The sequence below is a fragment of the Tyto alba genome, unplaced genomic scaffold (genome assembly GCF_018691265.1).
Source record: "Tyto alba isolate M040663 unplaced genomic scaffold, T.alba_DEE_v4.0 Super-Scaffold_6, whole genome shotgun sequence".
Lineage (NCBI taxonomy): Eukaryota > Metazoa > Chordata > Aves > Strigiformes > Tytonidae > Tyto > Tyto alba.
Window position 1 is genome coordinate 55,430,921 of NW_024881327.1, and position 19,491 is coordinate 55,450,411.

At 42.6% G+C, this 19,491-nt stretch overlaps 1 protein-coding gene across 1 annotated transcript in view; it reads right to left on the bottom strand.

Annotated features, from left to right (window-relative positions):
• ZNF638 (zinc finger protein 638) overlaps positions 1 to 19,491 on the bottom strand; it is a 66,092-nt gene that overhangs the window by 15,428 nt on the left and 31,173 nt on the right. The window contains exons 5-19 of the mRNA XM_042807718.1: positions 16,726 to 17,033; positions 14,968 to 15,305; positions 13,896 to 14,042; positions 13,377 to 13,508; positions 12,977 to 13,035; positions 12,757 to 12,800; positions 11,516 to 11,587; positions 10,870 to 11,037; positions 10,696 to 10,767; positions 9,637 to 9,689; positions 8,811 to 8,942; positions 8,518 to 8,646; positions 8,130 to 8,171; positions 6,212 to 6,352; positions 4,499 to 4,624 (exon numbers count right to left, since the gene is read on the bottom strand). Coding sequence (XP_042663652.1) covers positions 4,499 to 4,624; positions 6,212 to 6,352; positions 8,130 to 8,171; positions 8,518 to 8,646; positions 8,811 to 8,942; positions 9,637 to 9,689; positions 10,696 to 10,767; positions 10,870 to 11,037; positions 11,516 to 11,587; positions 12,757 to 12,800; positions 12,977 to 13,035; positions 13,377 to 13,508; positions 13,896 to 14,042; positions 14,968 to 15,305; positions 16,726 to 17,033 — 1,963 coding nt within the window. The remainder of the gene's footprint in view (positions 1 to 4,498; positions 4,625 to 6,211; positions 6,353 to 8,129; positions 8,172 to 8,517; positions 8,647 to 8,810; positions 8,943 to 9,636; positions 9,690 to 10,695; positions 10,768 to 10,869; positions 11,038 to 11,515; positions 11,588 to 12,756; positions 12,801 to 12,976; positions 13,036 to 13,376; positions 13,509 to 13,895; positions 14,043 to 14,967; positions 15,306 to 16,725; positions 17,034 to 19,491) is intronic.

Sequence of the window (19,491 nt, forward strand, 5' to 3'; positions counted from 1 at the left end):
GACACTTAGTAGCACCAGGAACCCAAATTTAGGCACGGATCACCTGAAAGCCCAAGTGACAGTAACACCAGGAACCCCAATTTAGGCACGGATCACCTGAAAGCCCAAATGACAGTAAATTGTTCTAAAACCACTCCCCACAGAACAGGTATTCCCTAAGAGGACCCCTAAAAGCGCGCGGCAGCGGAAGAGATTTTTCCAAAAAGTTTGCTAGGCAGGGCGGGTGGCACACCACAAGGCGTTCTGTTCGTCTCATCCTCAAGGCTGTCACGTTTCTGAGCAGAAGTGGCTCTCGGTCTGTGATGTACTTGAGGGAGAGGGCTGTTAGACACATCTTTGCCCAGACACACCTTCCTTCCTGCACTGCTGAGGGTGCCAACGGCTGCAGAGCTCCGGGTGAGCGCGGCTAGCCTGACAGCAAGCGCTGTACAGCCAAGAGCAGCACGCCTCTTCTGCAGACAAATTACATTCCACCTCAAGCCAGTGCCTGCGGAGGACCCAAGGCCAGCTGCTGTTCCTTAAAACCTGCGTTCGTTTCTTGTGGGATGACCACACATTTCCACCTCACGCAGGATAAACTTGTGGAATTAACGTTAAGTGAAATAACGTCTTCTGAAAAGAAAGACAACCGCAAACAACCCAAATTCTGCGGCTATCCGTAGCGTAGAGCCAAGCAATCAAAAAAAAAAAAAAAACTTTAAAAACTCAGTGTTGAAATCTTAATCTCTTTTCCGAAGGCATGCTACAAACCAATTTGAAGACTATCACTATTAGAGAGAACATCAGATAAATTCACTGCACGCAGAATTCACTTATTTATGCACGTAATACGAAAGCTTTCCGTTTTCCCTTCCTAAAGACATTTCTTCCAGACGTAAGTGCCGTAAGAACACGCCATAATAAATTTTAAATTAGTTTGGTTTTCCTTCAGACTAGCTTCTGACTGAACGGCTTCTGGAGAAAAGAAGCTCACGGCAAATGGAGCTGCAAGTGTAACGCCCCTACGGTACCCGGGCACGTCACCCAGATTCTGGCGACGCAACTGGGAAGATGGGCAAGAGGTAACAGACTCACACTGCACTGAAAAACAACGGACGGAAAAAACTCAAGTTTTCCCTCTTATCAGTACCAGGCCTGCTTCTCTCCACCTCAGCCACAGGTGAAAATAAAGCTCAGGAGTGCATCTCCAAAGCACAGATTTATTTTAGCATTTATGCAAAAGCGGTGACACGCGTCGACAGAGGCGGGGAGGACACCAGGTGCAGCCGCGCCCTGCGGCTCCGTACTCCAGCCGCACATCCTCCTCCTCCGCTGTCGCGGGAGTTTCCCCGCGGTTTTGTTATTTCCGGGGGATTCAATTCAGATATTACCAGCAAAATTACAGAAACAAAACTATAATGTGAGTAAGCGAGCACTTACATTACTGCTGCTACTATGCCCTGGCACCAGCTACCGCTCTCTGGCCGGTCAGCCTCTCTAAATCAGACAAGCACTCTGTACCACCCAAAGCGTGCAGCTGGAAGTGAATATTAGTTTGAAAACAGAGCATGAATGCCGTTCTTTGTTGGCACTGAACTCCTCTGATGAAACATTTATAGTGACAAAGGCACGTTATTCTGTTGCTACCCAAGATATATGGAACAGCTATAAAAAGCAGATTCGAATCACACAGTGTTTCCACGATGCATCCTTGAGAGACATTCCTTAGTGTGAGCACTTTAATGAGTGATGCTTTGCTTATTCTTTAATGGTGAGGGACCTTATTACTTACATTTTCTAGAGTTGAGAAAAAGCTCATATGCCTGAAAATTTGGTTGTTGTCTTCAACTACTTTTGTTGTCTTCAGCTTCAAAATTAGTCTAACAAAATATATTACTCTTAAATGTATCTGACATCAAAGACAGTTATCATTTGTGTTCTTTAAAATGAGCTGAAGTTCACTGTATGAACCGAAATGCAAATTAAAGGGGCTGGGAAGAAAAGCCTGGTTTGTTCCACAGAAGAAGAGTCGGCAATGGGGAGAATCATCCCTGAAGAAGAGTCAGCAATGGGGAAAATCATCCCTGAAGAAGAGTCAGCAATGGGGAGGATCATCCCTGAAGAAGAGTCAGCAATGATCATCCCTGAAGAAGAGTCAGCAATGGGGAGGATCATCCCTGAAGAAGAGTCAGCAATGGGGAGAATCATCCCTGAAGAAGAGTCAGCAATGGGGAGAATCATCCCTGAAGAAGAGTCAGCAATGATCATCCCTGAAGAAGAGTCAGCAATGGGGAGGATCATCCCTGAAGAAGAGTCAGCAATGGGGAAGAGGAGAGAGAGGAAAACTCTTGGACCGTCTAAATCCAGGCTCCTGGGTCTAGCAGAAGAGAGGAGAGCACCCTACGCACCCGTGCACGGCGGATTTTGGCGCCGGCACTGTGCCCTCGGGGGGGGCCCCCCCTGCCTCGGGGGGTCCCCGGGGACACACGCCAGCCCAGCTCACCTGGCAGCGTTCAGAAGGGAAGTTAATCCAGTTCTCTGCATCAAGGACGTCACTAAAAAGCATTTTCGCTGTTACTCTATTGAACCTAGGCTGGTTCGTGGGAGGGTCACTCCTGATTCAGCCACGGGTGAAGGCCCAGGACGGGGTGGGCAGAGCTGGGAAGGCAGGCTGATCACTGAACCCCCGCGGACATTTCCGAGAGTCGCGCTTACAGAGAAGTAAAAAAACTGGTTTTAGGCGGGCCAGGCTCTGCACGTGCACGGTGACTGCTGGTTCACGTGGAAAGCGGCACGGCGAATCCGCTCGGGAAACACGTGTGCCCCCAACACCCACCTCGCTGCGTATCGCCCTGTGCCCTCAGCCACCACACACACCCCGACAGCTCCTGCAGGAAACCCCCGCCAAACACGCACACCTGGAACCTCCACTGGCACAGTATGTCTTTCAAAACATGGATCCTAAACACTGTACGGCTACGCTACAGACTTCCTAAATAAGGGTGCTTTTCAATAAAGCAGAAGAAATTGTCAATACAATAGAAAACAGACCATGATATAAGGCAATGATCAGCACGCAACCTAACCTTTAAAAAAAAAAAAAATTGAAATTCATTGTGATGCTCAGTGCAGACAATACTGACAGCTATGTCAACTCAGTAAGTAGGAGTACACATCTGGATGACTTTTTTTAACTCCCTGTTGAAGTAACGGACCAAGACCCTCGTTATCATTAAGCACGTGAAGTGAAAATTTTCTCCTGTGCTGAATAAAAGTGAAGAGAAAAAACAACAGTGCCCTGCCCCTCCAGCCACATCCTCTTGTTTGAGTGGTATCCCAAAGTCATGCCACTGAAAGGGAACAGCAACACACAAGGAATGAGAGCTCCAAGAATGGAATTCATATGGATAATCTGTGGGGAAAAAAAGAAAATAAAGAAAAAAATCTGCAACAAAACAAAACAAAAATAAAAAAAAAAAATCTTATACATGTTTTGGTCTCCATCTCGAGAGTATACAGTTCATGCTGAACTGGTTAGTTGGTCCCTGTCCTCTAGTAATATATGAACTTAGAAGAACAAACCTAGCTGGAATTCAGCGGAATAAAAGCCAACTTATATCCCCCTAAAATAAACAGGGTTTGGAAGCTGCGGCAAGAGATCAAGAGTCGATCACCGGACAAGAGATTAAAATGATTTTGTTGGGTCAGGACAAGAAAAAGGAGCTGAAAAAAATGAGAAGGCAGGAGCATGCAGAACTAGTGAAATAAAAAAACCCTCATGTTTGAGCGCAGAGTGGACAGCGCTTCACCTCCAGGCTGTGAGAGGGAGCACATCTGGATTTCCATCCGCCACTCTGGAAGCCTGAATCCTATCAGCACATGGCTAGCGTCCACATTCCCTGCTTCAGGCTCTTTATCTCGCCGGCACGACGTGCACTACGCTCCCTCCTCGCTGGTGCTCAGCTGCTGCAGCTTGCTGTCCCTTCAGCAAATCACCAGAAGGAGACGGGGGCTGCTCAGTACTGCAGCTTCAGTTCTCAGAGAGAGGATGGAAGCGGGTGTGGGCACACAGACCGGTGCTGACACAGCAACTGGGTCTGGGATCCCGAGGACTAAAGCAGGTGAACCGCTAGAGATGAAGCCAAGTCAGGAAAAATACTCATTTTAGCTAGCACTCCTTTTCTAACCAGTGCTGAACAGCTGCCTTCCTCCTTTCTTCCTTTTGCTTTTCATCCTTCATTAAGAACTACTTCCATCAGTGGAAGGAGATTCCATACGTGTTTGTCAAGTACAGAAAGACACAAAAGACAGACAAAGAGCAACACATACTTTCACACCCACGCCACGTCCCTGCACAGAGACGAGCTGATCCAGTTCCCAGCTGCTGGAGGTTTCACTCTCATCCCCAGTGACAGCAAACACTGAAGGGAACACTGACACTGTCACCATCGGCTGCTCTTCATGGAAAGGTGGTGCTGTTCCACAACAATAACGTGTTCTTGAAAAGAAGAAATCTTACCTCAGCAGACTCTCCATTGGGTGACAAGGTACAGGTCAAGGTATGCTCACCCATGTTATACGGATATTGCTTCAGGAAGCTGTACATGGATTGGGCTGATTTGGGACTATCCAGCTGCAGAATTGCCTAAAAGGAAGAAAACCGCAAGCTTCAAATAACTGTTACTTCCTCTTATTTCTGTATTGCAAAAGAAGCTTCATAAATTAAGTTGGTGTAGCATGTGATATCTAATATTCCTGAAAAGTTGCAGTATGTTCATTTTAAATAAGGTATAAGCAGCATTTCTGGATTAAATCCTATGTTCCAAAGAGAGAGAACAGCGGACTCTGCTTTCTGAGAGGCTGAAGAAAGGAATCTCCCCTGTTTGGATTTATCTTTAGAACTGAATAAGTAACGTCATCACAAAACAGTGGAGCCTGGAGCTTCCCTACCCACATGCGCCCAACCTTCTGGCTTTTGGACACGCTCAGCTTTGATTCTGCTGTAACTCACGAATATCTTCCCATGAGGGCGAGGGGAACTACATGCCCACAAAAAAAAAAAAAAAATGCAAGCTTACATCTATCAAGGAAACAGTGAAAGGAACTACACACAAACGTTTATCTGCTGTACCAGAAATCTCTCCCTTCTTTACCTTTTAGCTAACAAGTAAAATAAGACAAGTTTTGTAAGTCACCTTTAAAATTTTCCAGCTATTCAAGTTGTGTCCTAAAGCAGATAATTAACTCTATTGCTCCTCTCTCTTCCCCCCGCCCCCATTCTACTTGAAGCCAGTCTTAAAACATGTCACCCTCCTTTTTTCTTTTTCCTTAAAAGAACACCTCTGCCCTTCTGGGATCTTTACAACTCTGGCTATTGAACACAGATCAGAAAGTATTTGGTGGAACAATTCTCCAGCGCAAAGTGCTGATTCAGTGGAGTTAAAGCATCTGACGCTCAATTCTATAACATTCTTTGAAGGTCTAGAAATCAGCCCTAGGATGCTTTACTGACTAGGGAGCTCTCCCTATTGCATTTGAAAATTTTAAAAAAGCAGATTCAGTTTCAAAAAAGAAAAATACTATCTTCTTCTGAAAAAGAGCTTTACCTGTTTTATGGTTTATTAGCAGATGGACACTTAAAACAGCTGATAACAATGGGAACACAATTGCTCTTTAATTGTTAAAATAAATAAACATATATCGTAAATTAAATCTAGTTCATAAAAATCCAATCGTAAGTGCAAAAATAGCAGCATTAAAAATTAAACAAAATTTTTTTAAATTTACAATCTAGTCACTACATTCCAAAGTATCCCGAAACAAAAGCAATTATAGCAATTCTGACATTTTCACTTCTCATATCAAAATTATTTTTTCTCCCCCCAAGCTTCCTACAAAACGGGAACTCATTTTCCCCCCCAGTTACAACTCTAACATCAAAGGTTAATGCCTTTTCCAGCCATTTGGGAAGCTTTACTTTCAGAGCTTACCGAACTGCTCCTCTATTGTTCAGGATTTATAAAAGCCTGCAGTTTGTTTTGGCTGGTTGGTTCGTTTACTTCCCCACTGCCCTCAACAAGTAAGACAAACTAGTTCCTCGTTCAGGCTGAGTGGGAAAGAGTCCGAAACTTTGATCTCTCATTCTTGGCATTGGGAGATGAAAAACCCACCTTTTTTACAATTTTTGTTCGCTAACATTGTCCTTTGCACCATAGAAAAAGAAAGTACTTACCTTGTTTTTATTCTTCAGCACAACATAATGATCTACTTTCCCAAATCGAAGTCCCACACAAACTGCTTCAAGTTCTCTGTATCCATCATCTGGCAAGTTCCCGAGATGCACAAACTGATTGTGAACAGTTTCAGTATTTACCTACAGAAAATCGGTGACAAAACTTGCGTTAACTTTATAACATACTTTATGAGCGACTACTGAACTAGGTTAGGAAAGCCCCACAGAAGGCACCTGTACCACTCCGCTCTTACTGAAAAAGAGCACTCGCATCCATTTGATGCTCCCACTTTCAGATTCACATCAGATTTTTCATTTTTCTATGCAGCACATCAAAAGAACCAGCTGTACTTCCCAGCCAAGAGTAACTAGCTTAAAGGATCAAGTTGAGTGTTTTATTTTAAATTATCTTTTTATTTTTTTAACTAGCAAAAGTCTCTTTAAGGAACACTGCAAAATATGCCTGAAGTAAAATTTGGTATTTTTAAAAGCAGACATTATCTAGCCAGATTATAAATCGGTCAAGTCACAGAAACCCATCCAAAAGACTCCAATGCTGGTTTTCAAGTCGGAGTTTGGTTTTACTCGATCAGTTTGCAATAACACAAGGATCCTTGGTTAAATGTAATTTCTTGCGTTTCTCCATTTTCAGCCCGGTATCGCCGCCCCGGGCACAGGCTACCGAGGAGCCCAGCAAGTCCCTGGTGCCCAGGTGGGCTTCTGGTGCAGCTCGCACCAGCGTGCTGGCGGCGGACGGAACGCCGGCACCAGGAGCCACGGGCTGAACCCTGGCGCCAGGGACCCACGCAGGAGCCAGGGGAAGGGCCCTGGGACACCAAGTCCACGGGCGCCGTACACTGCTGAGGTCTTAAACAAGCCTCGCCTTTAACTGCTTGGAAGCTGCGTGCCATTTATAAAACACACCACTCACTCCCCTCTCAAGCAAGAAAATTTTTCCCTGCCCCTCCAGGCCTGCTGTGTTTTCCTTCCATTGTTCATCACTTTACCAGGAGCAGAAAAGAAATATTTCACCACAAGCAGATCAGAAGCACAAGTGGGATATGGCAGCAGGGGCGTTGGCAGTCAAGCACTCAGATGTCTCCGTTAGTGCCAAACAAGGATCGTAAGGATAAAGCAGATATCCCCCAGACACATTTGCAATTGAAAATTCCAGCCTTTTGGGGTTTCCTGGAGAGTGATTTACTGTCGGCAGCGATCCGTGCAATGTGCTTTTTAACCAAACACGATTGGCTTCTGACACTGCTGTTCTTAAAGTCACCCTGGTGAAGTGCTCGTGCCAACTGGCTAAGCCCAGAGACACACGCTCACACCCAGTGACCGACCTTCTATCAAGAACATCCTGAAAATGTTTTTCACAGAAGACTTAAAAGCTGTAATGTCATTAACCTCTACCTACCTACACTAAAAACGCTTTGTACATCAACTGCCAGCTTGCACTGCGTACAGTGAAAAAACAGGAGGGACAAGAAGGGAGACACACCACACCAAACAAAGCACAGAGGTAGTTTTGATACTTAAACCAAAATATCTGGCTACAAAGCACACTGGGAAAACGGGCGGCGTTACGTACAGGCAACCACTGCGTATTCTCCAAGCTACAGGGGTCAGCAGCTTGTGGTTAGAACATTAAAACAGCGGCACAGGAGGAGAGGGTCTCAAAGGACTCCTGCTAAATGTTTAATTCCTTGCACTTCAAGCATCATGCAGCTAATGCACGGGGTACTCATTCTCCTCCCGGCTCACTCGCCCATGAAAACATACAGAAACATTTAATTCTGGAGAAAGACTGGATAACGATTCAATCAGCTAATATTTCAGTGTGAAGGATACTAATTCCAAGCTAAAGTAAGATATTTTGATAGCATGTAGAGGAAAAGTTAGATTGCTAGCAACTTACCTTAGGGTCAGAATCTTTAATTATAGCAGTAAATATTGCTTCCTTTAGGGAGGAAAAAAAAAAAAAAAAAAAAAAAGACATTGTAAGATTTGAACTGTAAAATATAATTTCACTAGCAGCAGCTAACTGGCAGTCACTGACTCCCAACAACTTCTTAGTTTCTGCTTTATTAATAAAATGAGCAGCATCAGCACTTCTGACAGCTGCATTATTCTCGTATCAGAAGTCCAGGAACCAAAAAGACATTTAACAGAATCAGTCTGCAATAGGACACACCATCGGAATGTACAGAACAGGCAGTGTATAAAAACCAGCTCAAATACCCAATCCTGTTCTGTAATGAAATATTAGCATATATCCAAGAATTTCAATATATTTTATTACTTACTTCATCTTTTATAGACTTATACTGAGGCACCATGTTGATGCTGAGCTGATTTCCATCCAGTGACATTGGAAAGCAGGTGTAAAATTTAACCATGGAATCTGCGGATTTTCTATTTATTTCAAGATATGCCTTTTAAAATAAAGAAAGCAAAAAAAATATTTTTTTTCAAATTTTAATTCATCAAAAGCAACTCACATCAATGCTTTCCACACTACATTATCACATTTGCATTTGTTGAAAACACATTTGCTGCTTCTCTAGGTAGAAACACTAATAAATACCCATCAGAATACCTTTTTATGAGATGATAAAATTAGCACATCCCTCAGTCCTCCAAATGGCTTTGCTAGGTTGGAAACCTCCTCGACAGAATATCCTTTCTCAGGCAAGTTGGAAATAAGAACCACACATATATCATCAGGTTCCTGTAATCAAACGGAAGTAAACATTACTGATACTCCTTGAACTCTAAATCAAAACTGCTATATTACTGAAGGGAGCGTTTATTTTTACTATGTGAACCCACCATTAAACTGAATGAAGCGCTTGCTTAAAAGCATGTTATAATACCTGCAATTAACCCACAACCAAAGATCATTCAAACCATCTTAGGATCTGGTAGAAAAGCATATTAAACATTTTTTTACCCCCTTTCTCTAATGACGTCATGAAATCACCTTAGCCACTTCTTAACTGCGGATGCATCCGTATCGAAGCTAATCCTGCACAAACCTTGGGTTGTCTCACGCGAACTCAAAAATTCAAACCAAACCAGAACTCCCCATAATTATGCCACTACTTGCTATCCGTGACGTGCCCACACGTCAAATACTGCAGGACTGTATGTGCAAATACTGCACCTAAAGGGAAGAAACCCACAGCAGGGCAATACAGATGATCAGCGCGTAAAGGAGCTTTGGTGTAACTAACAAACTCCCAGGAAAAAATAAAAAGTCAGAGAGTGAAATGGTGGATGTGCATCAAATCACAAGCAGCAAGGATAAAATAAACCATTCACTGTTTCTCACAAGAAATTAACAGAGGTTTTCAGACAGCACACCACCATAGCACCAAGTCCGTGCTTCCAAGTTCCACCGATTCAATCACCACTAGACTGACCTTGCTAGCTGGTTCTGTTGATTCTTCGCTCTTTGTAGTTGTTATCGTAGCTTCTAAAAAAAAAAAGGGGCAGGGGATTAGTTTAGGCAGTGGTTCAGCAGATTTCTGAAGAGCTCTAAGAGCTTCCTGCATTACATTTTAGCACCACTGCCACTGTGAAAAATGAAATATTCTTTCATTTAACTTACAACAACAGATGACACTGGTGAGACACGGTGTTACGTAAATGTTTCCAGAAAGAAGAGTTTTAAGCAGGGGTAAAAAAAATAATTTAAATCCTTTGATCAGCACACACACGTTTTGCTGACATTGAGACCTTATCAGCTGAATAATCACAACCAGGAGACTTTCTTGTGGGCACACAGGGACTATGCAGGTGCCCAGAATGTGCCCACACAATCTTTTTCCTTTTTTTTCCTGGAACAAGTCCACAGTAGTATGGTGAGAGGCTCCAAAAAATACAGACAGCAGGACACAGGAAACCACCAATCATACAGGAGAGGCAAGCACAGGTAAAGGAGAATCACTTCTACTGCAAAAATATTTGTATCCAATTCTAACACGTTCAGCAACTACGACCTTGCCCTATCTCCACTGTCACGTGCAGAGCAACTGAAAATTCATAGACACGTAGGCTACGTTTAAAACAAAGTCTGTTATTAATCAGTTATAAGATGAGAGAAAATAGCAGCTATTGAAGCAGCTCTGGCAGGCAATGAGATTAAAAGAATTAGTGGTGGAGCTGTAAACAGAACATACAGAAAGCCTGAACTCCTTGCTCTAATAAGCTGTAAATAAAAGTTCCCTGTGTCACACTGAAAAGGTCTAGGGAAAAATATTATGCCCATTGAAAGATGTAAATCTTAGAGGTTTTTGGCCACTTCAGTCATCAGAGTAAATTTGTTTTACGTTTCAGTCAGTGAATCTATTCTAATAGATTTTCTTTTCTCATTTCCTGTGTCATCTTAATTTCCTGGCCTCAAAGGCATTCTTATTTAGTTCACAATAACAAAGAGGTTTAGAACAGAAATGAGAAAACCCCATCAGTTTGCAATTTACCTTGATCAACTGGAGCTTCATTAACCTTATCCAAGTCCAACTCCGCCACCTGAGGCATCTGCGCTAGTTTCTCTAAAAAAATAAACAAATTCAAGAAGACATCACAATGTTAAACTTCACGTAACTTACAACTAGCAAAGTAACTCAAAAATTGCATTATTGTATCCAAATTACCTAGTCCAGGTGCGGGATTAGTCACCCCTTTGGCCTGAGTCTCTGCTGTCTTCACAGGCTCTGGAACACTGCCCTCTTCCGTGATGTTCTTTGGGTCTGACAGCTTGGTTTCCCCAACTTCCATTTCAGCTTCTGCTGAGAGCTGAAGGTCTTCATCTGTAGATTTTGCTGGTAGGCAACAGCAGAAAAAAGCATTCCTCGTCTCAATATATTAAACTTATTGATTTGCAAAAGAAGAATGAACTGCACTATACATTTTTGGTCAGATATTCAGAAGCCTCCCATCGCAGAAATTCCTGCTCCTCGTTACAAATGGGCAGAAAACGTACACAGAGGAAAAGCTCTGCGAAGCAAGTGCACGCCTGACGTTACGTGAAAGGGTCTGCTTCCCCAAACTCACCTCCTCTCCCCGGTCCTTTGCTATTCTAGATCTACAACCAGCGCTAATCACCACCGCCTTAGCCAGGCCACAAGGCGCAGGAAGGGCGCTTGCCTATCCAACCATCTACAGCATTGGCAAGGCCAGTAACAGGTGTGAAAAGCTTGGACTGATCGCCTTAAATACCTGGTCTGGAAAGGGGGGAAGCCAGGGGGATGGAAAATCACTGCCTGTGTTTTCTAAGTAAAAAGTTCTCCTTTGTCTTACCCGCAGTTTTTGAAGTTTTCTTGATTTTACTATCTCCTGTCATTGTCGATTTCTTAGTCCTTTCTTTTTTACCTACGTAAAATATCCAAAACCAAGTCAGTCAGTAGAAATGCTTATTTCTTAACTGTTACATTTGTGAAGTAAGAGAATAAAAATACATACGAAAATAGTTTAAGCTGCAGCAATTCAACTGATAGGACAAAAAAAAAAAAAAAAAAAAAAAAAAAAACACCAAAAAACTAAAACTCGAGTTAATTCCAACAAACTCCTGAATGAAAGGTATGAAGTAGAGTATCTTTCATTTAGGATTCTGGTGAATCCTTGCTCCTGTAAAAAGGTTCGTGTTCTCTTTCTCTTAACTGACAGAAAACAATTCACGGTTCCCACCTGTGAGACAGCTCTGAGCCACACTGCTACAGGAATCGTAATTCCATTCTGGAAGCTGGATTCAGAAGTGACCACGCTGACGAATGAATCAAGACTAATACATCTTTAAAAAGCACAATTTCCCATCTAAATAATGTCGGGTTCCTTACTTTGCTCAGAAAAATTGCTCGTGAAAGCCAATAAAAACAAGCAACAAAAAATGGTTGTTATTACAAAAATTTGGTATTGTTAAGACACTGGAAAAGTTTCACTGGCTTTTGATGTATTTACTGCAGCTTGTCTTGTTTTCACTGAAGCACTAAAAAAAGAAAAAAGGTCTTCTCTAAGAGCATGACATGTAAGATTTTCTGCCAGATCAATTAATAATAATAACCGAAATCATTTCTGTCCGGATCAGTAGAAGACCAGGGCAGAAATTTAAAAGCATTTGGAACGTACACAAACAAAAGACACTGGGAAGCACTGGCACTAACTGCGAAAGAGAATGTTAGCTAAGTTATACATCAGGCTTAAAGTCAACTTGAAGAATTCCACTTATTTTACGGAGCCCAAAGTGCCACACTTCCCTTCAACAGTCGGGGTAAACGTTTAAAATTACAGAGCAGAAGCACAGGTCAAGGCCGGGGTTTTTTATTGCTACTTGAGGGTTGGGGTTTGTGGGGTTTTTTAAAGAAAGATAGGGGCACATGAAAAGGAAGACATCTGAAAGTATAAACCAGGCGCTTTCTTGCAGCTCTCTGAACTTGCCTTCAGTCGCTATTAAGAAAAGCGCTCACGTAAAAACAAAGAAATGGGAACAAAGAGGAAAGGCAGTAACAGAGGTATCATCAGATAAAAGGTAAGCGAAACTTTACCTGTAATGGATTTAGTTCTCTTAGTGGTGGTGTTCTGATCTTTTCTATTATGAGCAGGTAGGGAAAAAAAAAATAAAGAAAAATCAGGTTTCAGAGACAACTGATGAATATCAAAACAGCTAAAAAAGCTCAAAACCAGTAAAATCACAAGAAACCAAACAGGTATGAACCCATTTGGCTTGCCTCGGTTATCACTGACATATGTGATGGCAACACTTACTTCGTACTTGGTGCGACTTTTTTAATATTCTGAGCTCGTTTTCTGATAGTCATTTTGGCCTGAAATGGACAGAAAGAAGAATTTTCACTGCATAATTTACACTTTATGTACCAATGTGTGTGCGTATAATAGTGTTAATTACGTAGATGTAGTAATATAGGGGCTATCTTTCGCTGTTTGTTAAACTGATCCTATTCACAAATATCAAACTCAACCCAGAAAAATGGAAAACTGGAATTAGGAAGTGTGTTTTCGTATTTATTTTAGACTGCCGTTTATGAAAAGGAAATTTATAAAGGTATTAAAACTACTAAATCTATTTTCCCGGAGCACATCAGCTTTTAGAGCAAAACATCACGCTACCCACCAAGCATCCTGCTGTTCACGCCAGGCCGCTTACCTGACCAGGAGATGATTTTGGCTTCTCTGCTACACTTATTTTCACCCGTTTTCCATTTACCAGCACTGGCACAGTTTCACCATATTTCACAGCTGCTATCACTGCTTCTTTGTAGTTCATTTCCAAGAAAGCCTAAAATATAAATGGCACTTTCAGTCTTTACTTGTATTATTTGTATTACAGACACAAGATACAATTCACTGCAATTTTGCCTTAGAAAAATCTGCTCGCGACAGAACTGCGTAAGTTCACGTGGAGCTTGATGAAAAAGTCTGGATTTCAATAGTCTACAAAAGACACGCTACTTTCTCTAACATTTACAACTTAGGTAGCAAGCAAGGCTGAATTTACCAAGCTAACACTTCCACCTATTCCAAGATTTTGTATGTCATCTTTAGTGACAAAGCGTCCACGAGGCCTTATCCTATGTTCAGCTGACGATCCAAATACTACACTTCCTTATTGCCTGACAATCTTTTTTTGCATTCTGACACAAAAACATTCCATAGGAAAACTTACCTCATTTCTAGAGCGAAGTACAATGAGATCACTAACTTTGCCAAACGGCTGAACAATTTTTTTAATATCTTGATCTGAAAAGCCATCATCCGGTAAATCAGATATTTGAAGGACTGTCCCACAACTCAGCAATTCCTCTCTCAACAGCTACAAATTGAAAACAGAACAAAAACAAACACTTTGCAAGTACAAGTAAAAGGAAGAAAAAGGGATCTGCGATCAAAATTACTCCAACGTAAACAGACTGCTCAGTTCACTGTGACATTTTGAGTTTTTTGCCTTTTAACACAAGGACAGAGCCACAACCTTGTTGTTCTGCTACTCTGTCTCAATCTACAGTTATGAGAAGACATAGCACAGGATTACAAAGTAACACAACACAACCTCTTTGTTTTTATCAAGTACTATAGTTCTACATAATTCCAACTGTCTGGGCTGTTTGGGGAAGCAGCTGCACAATTCCACTACTTTCCTCTCCATGATATTACTGTTAGCTTTCAGCAGCACCAGGCAATGTTCTCTTTGTTTATCACTTAGAGGCTGGAAAACCACCAAGGATGACTGCATCTACCATAACTAAAATACAATCTGCTTTATAGGTGGTGTTTCTAAGAGATCCAAATGGTTGGTATGACGGACTGCGACAACACCGGCTTAAGTTCCTCCCCACAACAGTAGCAAAATTCTCTGCCTCATCTTTTTTGCTTCACAGGGCAAAATGAGCACCTTCCACCTCCAGTCCTTTACTTTTCTTTATACAAGAAGCTCCTCCAAACAGTGCTCATCCCTCACGCTTCATCCCAACAAGTGCCCAGTAGAACAAGGACCCAAATTTATTGGACATTTCTTTCTGCTGTTGGAAAGCACGAGAGAGGCTTTGCTTCACACATTGAAAACCCCTTGCTGTGTGAATTACCACACTTACCTGCAGCCAACAAATCTTTGCATTAAGACGGCCGGATCTATCGCATAGAATCAGCAGAATGGTTCATCTTCCCACAAGGGATCCCCCCCTGAAATAAGACACTAACCACATTCTTAAGATCACAGAGAAGAATGTTCAGAAACTCACCCTATTATAAGAAGTAGGACGAGGTCCACTGGTTCCTGTGGGTAAGTCTTCCTCATCCTCTTCCATTTCTTTGCTTTGGGGTAAATCATCAGCTTCAGGAGATGACGAGCTTGATCCAGGCAAAGACGGCACGTCCTTCTTTGAAGACTTTGGAGAAACACTTGTTTTCAGCGGCTTCTTCGCATTGCCAGGCATCTTCCTTAAGAGCCCATGAGAGGGTGACTTTCCCGATCCCGAAGATCCTTGCCCAGCTGCTTGAAGGGACTTATGTTTATTGAACTCTGCTACAAAGCCAGGTCCCAAACTTTTCACTACCGCCTCCAGAGCTGCCTTTCTGTCTGTGAGCGGCAGGGAAAACAAACCAGGGTTCGTTTGTTTGTTTTTACAAGAAAACTTACATACATGGCTGTGTGGTTTGCTACAGTTTCACCTCCCACTCCTGATTCAATCTGGGGACTCAATGAAGTTAGAGAACCTCACTCAGACTTCAGCAGAAAGGGCCAATAAATAATAATAAACCTCTGGACTACTTTCACTGTGCTGTTTTAAACTGACAGTGTGACATCAGCACTGATATCTACAGAAATCCTAATGGCTGGAGCAAAAGAACGATTGCTTAACTGGATATGTCAGGGAACCTAAGAAAAGAAAAGATGTTTTCAAGACTTTGATCTTCCTCTCACACACAGATGCCCAGCAGTACTTACTATCTGGGTGCCTTCTGCTAAACTCTGTATCCTTCTTTGTCTTGTTCTTAGTCCTACAGCCTGTTGGTTTAAATTATTCTTTAACAATGTGATACAACATTAATTTCCTATATGCTTTCCTTCTGTGGAAAATTTGTATTTTGGTTATTGACTGCTTCTTCCACTCATTCTTCTCCCTTACTTGCATTTTACCCTGAGGAAGATCTCGTTGAAACTGCCTGTCCCTGCACAACTTTTCACCTAGACTGCTTTCCCACGAGTGCTCAGTACATCTTCATTTTCTGAAGGCATCCAAACCACATAGCCACAGTATATAGATGGGAAAAAAAAATAATAAATAAATAAATCCACCTGCTAAAATTCCTCTATTTTTTTCTCTTCAGAATTTAAAAAGAAACAAAAACTCCAAACAATCTGGTATTTCAGCCAGAGACTGAGCTCAAAATGAGCGACACCCAGCTGACTGAGTTTGCATAAAACTTCCTAGAACTGCAAACCAGAGGAAGTAAGCTGAACGGCGAGTCACAAAATGGTGCGATGAACTTAACTGTTAAAAGGATGTTTCACTGAAAGTCCTTCATGTACCACACTTTCCTCTCAACAAAACTAGTTCAGAACACCGTGCTTTCCTTGTAAGTCACACCTCCATTCAATCCCATCTCCGAGCATCACATTTTCTTTCTCCTCCTCTATACCGCCTTCGCAGAACTACTTTTTTTAATGCAGAAGGAAGAACCACCTTCGGCTGTTTTCAATTCTTGACTATCCTTACTCGCTTAAAAACTGAGCACACTTGGAGCAGACACTTGTGCAGCATTTATTTCGCATGATTAACCAATCCCCAACACTAGGTAGGAAGCCTTCAGACCTTCGAGAATGCCCATTTTCTTCTAAGCATACTTCACACAGAGCAACAGCACAAGGAAAAGTTGTTTCCCAAACCAGACTTTTGCTACGAAAAATGCCTAGGGGACTCCTGGAGGGATAAACGAAGACAGTGCTCCTGACATCAAAGGAAGTTTCAACCCGGCAGCACGTATCCACCCTTTACCTTGAGATCGGGTTGACCTCCTTGACGACCAATCATTACTGGACGATCTCGGAGGTCGTGGACTCGTTCTCAGGGGATTCCTCGACCGCTGCGGTGACCTTGACCTGTGCCTGGGGCTGAGCCGTCGCATCTGCCGCGGGCTTCGACTTCTCGGCCTCGTTGGCCTGAAGCGGCCAGGGCTCCTGGACCGCGACCGCGACCGGCGCAGAACGTAGCTGGAGCCCGTGACCCTCGAACGTCTCGGACTGGGACTGGCAGAGTTGGAACGGCGCTTTGGGGTCTGGTTTTCTTTCCTGTCGCCGGCATTTCTAGCAGAGTAACAGCACACAGTGAGCTTTGGCAAGGCAGAAAAGAACGACCAAGCCCAGTCTGGTTTTCTGCAGAGAACCACCAAAACTGACAGAGTTTAGAGTCTAATTTGTTAACAGACGTACTACACATGCTGGTAACATGTTTGCTATACGGATTTCAGATAGGTAGACAGAACTGAAAAGCAGCAAGTAGGAAAGAACAACCCACATGGAACAAGAGAACGCTGCAAAGACAACTCTGAAGTTACAAGCTGCAGTGCTAGGAAAAAATAACAGAAAGAGGAAAAGGATACAGGGAAGAGCAATGAATTAAAATACATCCCTCGCTTCTTCAGTTTAATTTGGAGGTAAGCAACCTCAAGACACTATGTCTAAAAGACTGACTGAGACTGAAAGAGAGATCTGAGAGGACTACAGAAATATCCATCCACTGCATAGTTATGCTACCTAGGGATGATAAATTGATGAAGAATATGGCAAGACGTAATGGTGAAGAGATCCATGACAGAAATAGTTCCTCTTAGAGACAGAGAAAGTGGTCAGGCATAGGACAACCCTGACAGGACAGATCAAAGGAGTAAAAGGGAAGACCTGGAAAATGCATAAAGTATATGTTTAAATATCCCAAACATTTTTTACGAGCTTGTCACGTGGCAGGCCAGTATGCTACAGCCAAACACATGTCCAATTTTTTAGCCCACACCAAGTTCTTTGATGCCAAAGATACGCTGCACCAGCACTCAAAACCAGGTAGAGCAGACACAGCACCTTTGGGATCTGAAACTGGAAGAAGCCACTGATGCAGCAGGTCCTTCAGCTTACTCACTAGTAATTATAGTGGCAAAACTAACAGAAACACAGGTGAATACCTGAGATGGCACGTATGCCCAGTACGACTAGACTTACTGAGAAGACTGTATGCTGGACAACTAAAATACGCAAGTCTCTCAACGCAACATGGCAGAGAAGTTCACACGTCAACTAAAAAGCATCTAAGTTTGTTAAAAGTAAGCCAGAGCACCAGCACTTAATGAATCCCCACGTCAAGCCCTAATATTACTGTTTAAGACTCCGAATAGCCAAAGTTCCCCTGAGACGAAATAAGTTGAGGAGAGAGGACTGACAGCTGGCAGACAGGAGAGGGGGATGACAAGCAACTGAGGCAGCTGCTGCCCGACCTTTTTGGCCAGCAGCTAGGTGAGGACACAACCCTCAGGTCTCCTAAATGATGCACCAATGTCTCACAGTGTTACTTAATTCGCAAGTTTCAAACATCATTAAAAATCCATGTAAATCCCATTATTCCTGCGCCCAAGGAAAATGCTTGAATATATGAAGAAACCAGTGCAATTTCTAAAAAAGCAGAGACAGTGACGTGATTTACCAGGGTGGTAAGAGTACCGAGCAAGCTCATGGACCTGGTCCCAAGACTGCACCCCGAGCTCTGGCCATCTGCGGTCCGCGGGAGCCTACAGCTGTGTTCTAACCCTCCCAGCTGGAGACGTGCTGTCAGCAGGAAGGATTTAAAAAAGCACCACCCTGAAAGACAACTCTTGCCCCACCTGCAAGTACAGAAGATCCCTCGCTCACAAAAAGTGCTATTCAACATTTCCCTGGTTTATTAAGATCCTCCAGCTAAGAGCTGTTTTCTTTACCTGGGTTGTATACAGCATCCACAGCACTCAACAGCAATTTCAGTTTGAGGTTTTAAAATACAATTATTCTCCTCATGAAACTTTCATGAAAGCTTATTTGCTTTATTTCTCTCTTTAAAGTTTTATTTCTCCTTGTTCATAACATGGAGAGACCTCAGATGCACTTTGCAAATTAACCTGACCTACATATTCAGCTCTGTAACTCTTTTTTTTTTTTTTTTAAAAAAAAAAACTGAATAGTTAGCTTCCCAGGAGGAATGTCAAACTAATTAATGCAGAGTCACAGGAAAACCCAGTACAAATTAAAGTCCTACCATTCCAATTTGTATGCAAGTTGAAATACATACAAATACGGAACCAGTAAAGTAATTCAATCTTGCTGAGATCCAAGTACAAACGGTCCACAGGGTGCATTTTTAAAAAAACTAATAGTAAACAACATCATTTTAAAGGACAGAAGAGACATGAGTTCATGAATTCCAGGGTTTTCTCAACTTGTGATCACGTAACTCCTCAAGGGATCTATGGACTGAAGAATCTGTGAAATAAGAGCTAACACTAGCACGCCTACTGACAAATGGGCTTCAAGCTGCAAACACGAGTGGCTTAACTGGAAAAAAGATTAAGTCCAAAAGTCAGAGATCACTCACACAGTTTCATCAGTGATCTAACACTGGTCAGTCTCGCTCGGTTACTATTCTATCACATCCAACAATCTACGAGTAACTGAAGCACGGTTAGAAGAAAGGTTCAAGACGAGGCTGCTAACAATATCAGTCTTCAGACATTTCTACAGTTTA